The sequence below is a fragment of the Myotis myotis genome, unplaced genomic scaffold, assembly GCF_014108235.1.
Source record: "Myotis myotis isolate mMyoMyo1 unplaced genomic scaffold, mMyoMyo1.p scaffold_m19_p_10, whole genome shotgun sequence".
NCBI classification, from domain to species: domain Eukaryota; kingdom Metazoa; phylum Chordata; class Mammalia; order Chiroptera; family Vespertilionidae; genus Myotis; species Myotis myotis.
Window position 1 is genome coordinate 66,373,035 of NW_023416314.1, and position 10,161 is coordinate 66,383,195.

General features: G+C 60.3%; 2 protein-coding genes across 3 annotated transcripts; one reads left to right on the plus strand and one right to left on the minus strand.

Moving 5' to 3' along the window:
• Positions 1-944: 944 nt before the first annotated feature.
• On the plus strand, positions 945-5,390 carry C1QTNF4 (C1q and TNF related 4). The gene is made up of 2 exons (XM_036325887.1): positions 945-1,522; positions 4,244-5,390. Exon 2 carries the CDS (start codon positions 4,249-4,251, stop codon positions 5,257-5,259), a length of 1,011 nt encoding a protein of 336 aa, XP_036181780.1. The 5' UTR covers positions 945-1,522; positions 4,244-4,248; the 3' UTR covers positions 5,260-5,390.
• Positions 5,391-7,677: 2,287 nt separating this feature from the next.
• On the minus strand, positions 7,678-9,928 carry FAM180B (family with sequence similarity 180 member B). 2 transcript variants are annotated; one of them, XM_036325918.1, is made up of 3 exons: positions 9,509-9,928; positions 8,635-8,705; positions 7,678-8,420 (listed from the first exon to the last, which is right to left on the minus strand). In XM_036325918.1, the coding sequence occupies exons 1-3, from the start codon at positions 9,663-9,665 to the stop codon at positions 8,025-8,027; spliced, it is 624 nt and encodes a 207-aa protein (XP_036181811.1). In that variant the 5' UTR covers positions 9,666-9,928; the 3' UTR covers positions 7,678-8,024. The 2 variants fall into 2 exon arrangements, with proteins under 2 accessions (XP_036181811.1, XP_036181812.1); XM_036325919.1 differs by lacking the exon at positions 8,635-8,705 and having other exon boundaries at positions 7,678-8,448; positions 9,493-9,775.
• Between the last annotated feature and the right edge of the window lie 233 nt (positions 9,929-10,161).

The window sequence follows — 10,161 nt, forward strand, 5'->3', positions numbered from 1 at the left end:
GGCTAGACAGGTGTTTCACCCTATGCCCCCAAATACCCTCATGCCCAGCCTCCGCTCATTCCTTTCCTTTAAGGTACGTAGTCATTCATCATTCGCCTAACATCCTGAAGACGTCATGAGGACTAACATGTACTAAATTAACTGGGACCACTAAGTTTTGGGGGGTAGCATACGAAAAGCTCCAGAGGGCTTCACGGGTCACCAAGCTTCTAAGGGAACATACAGAGGGCCAGGACCCGGGCCCAGGCCCCCCACCTAGTCAGCCGGGTCAGGAACGGCACCAGCAGCTGGCACCTCAGAGCAGGGCTCTTGAAAAGCCTTCCACTCGGTGTACTGAGTGCCAGGCAGCCATCGCCTCCACAGCGGTCACGGTCACGCTCTCGAGAGAACAGCAGCTCTGATTGAGAGTCCAGCTCCCTGGGCTCCCCGGGATGGGATCAAAGCCTAGAGTGGGGCCTTGGGAAGGGCCTCTGATGGGTGCTGACCTGGAAGACAGCTGTTCCCAGCCCTGCCGCCTGCCCCCCCCCCCCCCAATCCTGCTACCCTGGCCCCGCTAGGCAGGCTGTCAGGGTCCCTCTGCACACAGGTCCTTCAAATCCTTTGCTTGTCCCTCTCAACCCTCTCCCTTCTCTCCGGCACCGACAAAGCAGCCTTTCCAGCCAAAATTCAATTCTGCCCCAAAGAGACCACCCCTTCCTCACCCCTCCCCAGGGGGTCGAGGCTGAGCCTGTGATGTCTGGGTGCTGTGTCTTCCTCCTCCTGCCCTAACCAACCGGGGGCATTTGTTTTCGGATTTGGAGGCGAGGAAGAAAAATTAGGTCAATTTAAGCCCTTCCTATACTGGCGACATTGACCCCCTCCCCCAGTGCCACTCAGCCTGGACATCGGCCCAGCCAAAATCTCACCTTCCACTGTCCTTGCAGCCCAGAGGCCAGTCCGGTCTCTGTCCTGCTCCAGTCCCCTCTCCCCCAACCAGGGAGGAGGATGGTCTATATACTATAGACTCTATAGTGCCCTGGGCCACCCCCACGCCCCCAGTTTGGCCTCTGCCGCAGGCCTCAGTTTCCCCTTCTGCTCACTTGGATTAATGCAGCCTGCACGCTAGAGCCAGAGGGATGAAGCCAGCTCCAGGGAGGTCGCGCTGGAGGAAGGGCCCCGAGTCCGCGCAGCCTGCACAGGGGCCTCCTCGGCGCTGGTGCCCAGCCCCGGGGTCCGCGGCTCGGCTTCCCGCCGTGGCGCGCCCCTCCCTCCGGCTTCCCTGCTCTCCCCTTCCCGCCTCGCCCCTGCCTCTCCTCCCGCCCGGCTGCCGGCTCCTTCTCTAGCTGCCCTCTTTCCCTCGCGCCTCGCCCCCGCGCCCACCGGGTCCCCGCACCCCGCGCCGGCCCGGGAGCAGCTGCCGAGCCCCCGCCGCCCCGCCAGGCCCCTCCCGCCGCAGCGCGGGCGGTCCGTGCGCGGCCCGGAGCCCGGAGCCCAGAACCGAGCGGGCTCGAAGCGGACCGACCCGACCCCCTTCCTCACCCAGGTGAGGTGAGGGCAGCTGGAGGGCGGGGGCTGGGGAGGTGCGGGCGGCGGGGTTTAACCTGAATTGGGGGCGGGGGCGGGGAGGGCGCGTGGAAATCGGGTCCTTCCCTGCAAGGAGGATCTGGGAGCTTTTTCATGAGGCTCAAGGGCTTTCTCTCGGAAAAGATGAATAAAGGAGGCTCTGGGGTCGGGGGGATATGAGGGGAGGAGGTCTGGGGTACCCCTTTCTGGGGGATTTTTTCCCATGAGCAATGATTCATTGGCTTCTGTGAAGGGGGGGCTTATTGGGAGCATGGGGGGCCTTCACGGTAGGTGGGGAGGGGAGCTCTTGAGGGAGGCAGGATTTGGGGAGCGGGCTGGGCGAGGAGAGGGGCTGAGATCCCCTTAGCCTGCCGTCGCTGCACCTACCCCGTGGGTCCCCGGACTCCGGGTCTGCCCGCTTATCCGTGCCCCAGTTTTTTCTCTTTAAAGATGACTATTTTGCGCTCCACCTGGACAGAGCTAGGAGCAGCCATTTCCCTCCCTGCACTGTGATGCCCACCTGACCCCTCCCCCCTCTGGCCTGCTCAGGGAAGGAGGGCACCTAGGCATCTGGGAACTGGGCAGTGGTGGAACAAAGGTGGGGTCCTGGAAACACGGGGCACCAGCCGGCTGGGGGTAGGATGGGCAGGGGCCGGTAGCAGGACAGCTGAGAGAGCAGCAGGGTCAGGAAGAGCTCAGATGCTCCCACGCTCTCAGAAGGCAAAACGGGGGAGTTCTTGTTTGGTTGGTTTTATTTGGTTTTGTTTTCTTTCTTCACCCCTGATGCCAAGACTCATTCCACTGGACTCCCCTCCTAATTTTGCAAAAAGGGAAACTGAGGCAGAGGACAGGTTGCCTGGAAATAGTGGTGTTTAGGAGGGAAAGGCCGTGGAGAGGAGGGCACACTGATTTTGGAGTCATAAACCCTGTCTCAAGGCTTGCCTCAGTGCTCCGTGTGATCTTGGTCCAAAACACGTCCTCTTGTTGGGTCTTGGCTTCTCTCATCTATTAAGTGGGAGAGGACCCACTCGTTTGCCAGGTGCCCAGATATTTCCAAAGAATTTTTCAAAGGGGAATGCACTGAGGTGCAGTCTTCCCCACTCCAAACCCCCACCGTGGGTTTCGGCGCTAACCCATAGGGGGCCTTTGTAGGAAATAGGAAAGGTACCTCCTCTGGAGGGAGAGGGTTCAGCTGGGCTGGGGACTTGGGGTCTTTATTAAGAGGGTTAGGAAAAGGCGCACTTTTCTCCAGCCCCACACATTCAGGCAAGTGTAATGCGGGCTAGGTTCCAGTGCCCACCTACCCCAAGGTGAATGGCCTTGCTGTGTAGAGCACATCTGTACAGCTGCACCTGGCAGGTCCCCATGTCTCAAAGAGACATAAAGCGACACACGCTCCCAGGATACTGCCTACAGAAGCCCCCATGCTAGGCTGTTGCCAGCTCATTTTCTGTCCTGCTTTGTCTCCATTTCAAGGCCTTTGGGTATTCGATTCCCAAAGCCTATGCCTACTAGGAAGCTGATGGAACCCCACCATCGGAGAGCGGCTCCTTTGAGTTAAGCAGTGCCTTCACCAAGCGCCCAGGAGTAGGCGTTACTGAGTCCCTAACCCCTTACATCAAGAACCTGATCAGATTGCTTTCCTCAAGGCCAAGAGCAGAAGCACCTACACACCTGGGTGACACAGCCGTGCAGACTGTGTTCACACCTGTTATCTCAGAACGTTCTCACAGTCAGGTTTCCTCCCCTTTACACAGAGGAAGCCATGCCCAGAGAAGTTAAGGAACTTGCCTAAGATTTCACAGCGTCAGTGGTAGAGCCAGGACCCAAGCAAGCCCAGGTCTAGCTGTCGGTCCTCTCCACTCCACTGAAGAACAAAGCTGCTGACCTCACACTGTCCGAGGCCTGCTGGAATGGTGGCTCTCCCCTTTCCCTGTGACCAGCCCCCAGGCTCAGAGAAGTCAGAAGGGCCCCTGAGGAATCCGGAAGCCCAGCGTGGAAGCTGACTCTTGTGTGGGTCAGAGACCAGGGGAGGGGTCAGGGAGGAGCTATTTCCTTTCCTGCCTAGATGGGCTGAAACAGCAGCCATCACGGAGGGCATCAGTACAGCAAACCAATGCCTGAGTGAAAGGCAAGCCAGAGACCACAGAATAGCCACAGGAAAATGCAGCAACCCAGGGGCTGACGGGCACTCAGAGACCCCTTGCCCACCCCTTGTGTTCCCAGGGCCCCTGGTGCCAAGGGGAAGGGGGCAGGGGAAGCCCCTACAAACAGAGCACTCTGCTTGCATCTGTGTTCTGCGTATGCCAGCTTTCACCTGAGGAAGGGGTTCCGGTGCTTGTAACAACAGAAGTTTGGAGAATCACTGGCCTAATCTAATGGTTCCCAAAGTGTGGTCCCTGGACCAGCAGCATCTACTTTACCTGGGGATGCGTTGGAAAACGAACATTCTCAGGCCTCATGAGACCTACTAAATGGCGATGAGGACCAACCATGCCTGTGTGAATACGCTCTCCAGGCGAGACTGCCGCAGTTTGCAAATCACTGATCTCACCCAAGTGCATGGGAAACCGAGTCCTAGTTACGCATCCAGGGCAGGGCTGGGAAGAGAACCGGTCTCCGGGCCCAGAGCTCCGGGAATTTGGAGGTGCCCCCGCCCAACCCTCCTCTCCTTCCCTCTGCCCCCCTCTCCCCCTTGCAGGCGCCATGCTGCCGCTCCTGCTGGGCCTGCTGGGCCCGGCAGCCTCCTGGGCCCTGGGCCCCGGGCCCGGCTCCACGGAGCTGCGCTCGGCCTTCTCGGCGGCGCGCACCACGCCTCTGGAGGGCACTTCGGAGACGGAGATGGCGGTGACCTTCGACAAGGTGTACGTCAACATCGGGGGCGACTTCGACGCGGCCACGGGCCGGTTCCGCTGCCGCGTGCCGGGCGCCTACTTCTTCTCCTTCACGGCCGGCAAGGCCCCGCACAAGAGCCTGTCGGTGATGCTGGTGCGCAACCGCGACGAGGTGCAGGCGCTGGCCTTCGACGAGCAGCGGCGGCCCGGCGCGCGGCGCGCCGCCAGCCAGAGCGCCATGCTGCAGCTCGACTACGGCGACGCGGTGTGGCTGCGGCTGCACGGCGCCCCGCAGTACGCGCTGGGCGCGCCGGGCGCCACCTTCAGCGGCTACCTGGTCTACGCCGACGCCGACGCCGACGCGCCCGCGCCTGCGCGCCGCCCGCCCGCGCCCGCGCCCCCGGAGCCGCGCTCGGCCTTCTCGGCGGCGCGCACGCGCAGCCTGGTGGGCTCGGACGCCGGCCCCCGCCCGCGGCACCGGCCGCTCGCCTTCGACACGGAGCTCGTCAACATCGGCGGCGACTTCGACGCGGAGGCCGGCGTGTTCCGCTGCCGCCTGCCCGGCGCCTACTTCTTCTCCTTCACGCTGGGCAAGCTGCCGCGGAAGACGCTGTCGGTGAAGCTGATGAAGAACCGCGACGAGGTGCAGGCCATGATCTACGACGACGGCGCGTCGCGGCGCCGCGAGATGCAGAGCCAGAGCGTGATGCTGGCGCTGCGGCGCGGCGACGCCGTGTGGCTGCTCAGCCACGACCACGACGGCTACGGGGCCTACAGCAACCACGGCAAGTACATCACCTTCTCCGGCTTCCTGGTGTACCCCGACCCCGAGCCCGCCCCCGACCCCGCCGGCCCGCCTGGCCCCGGGCCGCTGGAGCTCTGAGCGCCCGCCCGGAGGAGCCGAGAGCCGGCAGGCCGAGCCGCGCCGCCCCGCCACTCGCCGGCGAGCATGGCGGCCAGCCCCGCGCGGCCGGATGCCAATAAAGCGGGCCTGCGCCGCGCCTGTGTCCCGACTTTCTCTGTCTTGTCTCTTTGGGGTGGGGTGAGGGTCGAGGGTCAGGGGTCAGAGGGCACGCTTCGTCAGGCCTGGGAAGGTGAGAGGAGAATTTGAATCCGACACATCCGACCCGTGGTGGGCCTCCCGTGCGTGTCCCTGTCGGGTCCGTCCCTGTCTAACTCCTCCCCGCGGGCCCTCCGTCCTTGGTCCGCGGGTGGTTGACGGCCATACCCAGCTCCTCTGGGAGCGCGGCGTCCACCGGCATGCCTCCTCCGGCCGGGGTGAAGGGTGCAGCTGGCCCCTGGGCGCCCACCTCCTGCGGCCCGCATTCGGAGGGCGATCGGCTCAGGACAGGACCCAGGAGGCCGGAACAGAACACTTTATGGGGGGGGGGGGGCACGGGATCAGGGGCTCCCCGCCAGCTCGGCCTGCGCCGTCCATCCCCTCCCAGCCCCGCTCCCTCCTCCGACCGCTCCCCGGGGCTGGTTGAGATGGACCGACACGTCCCTCCGCCCTGAAAATGCATTTCTCCACCCGCTTCCCTTCACTCCCAACAGACAGAGCCAAGAACGCCAGGCGGCCCCCACCCAGCGGGGACGTGGAGGTTCAGGGCCCGGAGAGTGGCCGGGCTCCAGGGGGTGCCGAGCCGGGGTGTGGAGCGTTCAGAAGGCCCCCGGATGCCCAGGGCCTCAGGGACGCCAGGGGAGGGCCCGGGCCTGACCCCCGACTAGGAGCGGCTTCCCTTCCAGCATCTTTTAAAACACACTTCTCAGGCCTGACCCCAACACACACACACACACACACACACCACACAGACCACACACACATCACACACCATACACACACACACACACATCACAGACCACACACACACACCATGCACACGTACACACACACACACCACACAGACCACACACACACCCCACGCGCACACACCACAGACCACACACACCACGTACACACACATCACACAGACCACACACACACACACACCACAGACCACACACACCACACACACACAGACCACACACACACACCATGCACACGTACACACACATCACACACCATACCCACACACCCCACACACACCACACAGACCACACACATACACACCACACACACACACCACACAGACCACACACACATCACAGACCACACACACACCATGCACACGTACACACACATCACACACCATACGCACACACACCACACACACACACACACACACCACAGACCACAGACACCACACACCACACACACACACACAGACCACACACACATCACACAGACCACACACACATCACACACCACACACACCACACACCACACACACACACACACACACACACCACAGACCACACACACCACACACACCACACACCACACACACACACCACACAGACCACATACACACCACGCACACGTACACACACATCACACACACACACACACACACCACACAGACCACACACACACACACATCACACACCACACAGGCCACACACACACACCATGCACACGTACACACACATATCACACAGCATACACACACACCACACACACATACACCATGCACACGTACACACACATCACACACCATACACACACACCACACAGACCACACACGTACACACACACCACACAGACCACACACATACACACCACACAGACACACCATGCACACGTACACACACATATCACACACCATACACACACACACCACACAGACCACACACACACACCATGCACACGTACACACACATCACACACCATACACACAGACCACACACACACATCACACACCACACAGACCACATACATATCACAGACCACACACACACACACATCACACAGACCACACACACACAATCACACACACACACAGACCACACACACACAGACCACACACACACACCACACACACACCACGCACACGTACACACATATCACACACCATACACACACACACCACACAGACCACACACACACACCATGCACACGTACACACACATCACACACCATACACACACACCATGCACACACACACACCATGCACATGTACACACACACCCCACACACACCCCACACACATACCACACACAGACCACGCACACACACAGACCACACCCCCCCCCCCCACACACACACACACCATGGACACGTACACACACCCTACACACACCCCCCCACACACACCCCACACAGACCACACACCCCCTGCACACAACACACACAGCACACCCCATGCACATGTACACACACATCACACACCATACACACACCCCACGCACACAACATGCACACACACACCATACACACACCCCACACCCTACACAGACCACAGATGCACATACCACACACACCACGCACACACATATCACACACATATCACACACCACACACACCACACACACTGCCTGCAAGTCCTGCCTTTAGTTTTGCACCTGCTGCCTGGCACCCAGAGTCTGGCCTCTTTGCCTATCAGGGCCCAGGGAAGAAGACAGGGGAGAGGTAAGCATGGTCCAGGGTGCAGCCCTAAGCCCAAGGACAGGAACACGGTGGGAAGAACCAGGTGCCATATGGAAGCACCTGCCCAGGATGAGTCTGGCTTGGGGGTGGGAATTAGCGGGCTGATAGGTGAAAGGGGAGGGTCAGGGGATGGGGTCAAGGATTGAGGCCCAGGGCCCCAAAGGAGGAGGCTGGCCCTCGGGGCAGAAGCCTTTGCACAGGTCCCAGAGTGTTTCCTGTGCCAGGAGAGCAAAGACCTGGGCCCAGCGACCCCGCTCCTCAGCCTCCAAAGCCTTGTGGAGCCGGTAGACACAGGATAGGCCGGTGAGGAGCAGATGTTCAAAATCCCAGGGGCTAAGAGGAGGCCCCTTCCGCAGGTCCTGGAACTGCTGCAGCCGCTGCTCAGCACCCTCCAAGTCACTGGGCACGTGGTGCTGCAGGAGGAGCCCGAGTCGGCGGCCTGGACGTGTGGACGCCAGTTCCTCGTCCTGGATGTGCAGCTGCCCCGTGACATCCAGCTCCAGCCTGGCCCAGAGCAGCTGCAAGGGGAGCTGTGTAAGGAGTGGGCTGAGCTCCGGGGGCAGGGTAGGGAGCTAGAGTGGGCCAGGGGAGCATAAGCAGGCAGTAGGTCCCATGCTGGGTTGCCCCCCTCCCCCAGCAAGCCCAGCTGGAGACATCCCCCTTCCCAACTCTGAGTTTAGGGACCTCTGGACACTGCACCCCCACCCCCATGTCCCAAGCTGGAGGAAAGACCTCAAACATCACTTCCGGGGCCTCTGGCTCCTGCAGGCCACCTGCCACGCTGGTGCTGTCCATGGGCTGCCCTGGGGCAGCAGAGAGAAGTCAGGCCCCTGCCAAGCTCCGTCCTAAACAACCCAGCTTCCCAGAAGTGCCCCTTAGCTGCCTGTAAGAGTGTCTAGACTTTAGCTGCAAGAGTAGGATTGCCATTCCATTCCCCTCCACCCCCACACTCCCTACACACATACACACATTGACATTTACCACCCCAGGCATAGGTCTTATTCCAAGATCATCATCCCAAACCCAGATACCACCTCAGCAAATGTCCAGAACTCCTTGAACTTCGCAGTTCCCTTGGCCAAGAGCTCCAGGGCAACGGGTCACGAGACACTTTACTTCCCCCTCCCCCTCCCCCTCCCTCCCTATCATCTGGTTTACAGTGTAACCTAAAACAGTGACCTTCCTCAAAGATTGAGGACCCCTTTTGAAAAGAACCCACTCCCTCCTTACTCCTCAGTAGTGATGGTATGCAAGGCAGGGAGACCAGGCAAGGCAGAATGTCTGTTATAGCTTCCTTCATCCCACCCCAGGGTGCACCCGTCCCTTGAAATGATTGTTCCAAACCCAGGGCAGATCAAGGGAAACTGCTTCAGGCATCAACCAGAATAAGCCCAGGCACAACTCTGTCCAGGGTCAGCACCTACGTTTATCTCCCTTCACTTCACCTGGGCCTTTCCTGTTCTAGGGGAGAGGCCCACACCATTAACCTCTGCAGCACACGTCAGCCCACAGTCCCGAGGCCCTGCTAGGCGCAGAACCAACTGTAACTGCTATTAGCCAGCAGCCTTCCTTGGTTCCCATCCACCCCACCCTGAAGCCCTGGTACCTTCGTGGTGCTGGGTTGTAGTCAACCCAGGGAGGAGGCAGATGGCTACCATTAGCCAAGCCAGGAACTTAATTTTCCCCGCCATGCCCCACCGCGTCCTCTGAGTTCTGCTCTCCCTGGCTGCTCTCTGCTCCTGCATCCGTCTGCCACACACCATGGCTCCAGCTTTCCACTGCAGGCTGCTCAAGTGTTCCCTGCTTTGCGTGTCAGTCTTTAAAGCAAAACAGGGAGGAGCTGGCTCTGGCTTCCCAGGGATCTTTCCATCCCATAGAAATGTGAAATCCTTGGTTGTTGGCAGCAGGAGGCTGTTGCTACCCAGATGGACCGGATTCTTAGTTAATAGAAAAAAGGTGTTGGGTAGCAAACAGCTTGAGCTTGGCCCTCCTAAAAGGTAGGGAAGAGCCCAGGCCGTAATACTACCTTACTATTTATCTGTCCTCATACCCAAAACATCCTGCAGCTGAGCCCAACTCCTAACGCCCAGTCCCCAGCCCAGCCTCCAGGGAGCCCCTCAGCAGCCAAGAGCATCAGCTGCAAAGCTCAGTCCTACAAATGCATCCCCGACTGACTGGACAGTGCCATGGGCAGGCAAAGCCAAGCACTTCCACCTTAGGCACTCAGCCAGACCGGCTGCACAGAGTCCAGACCAGCTC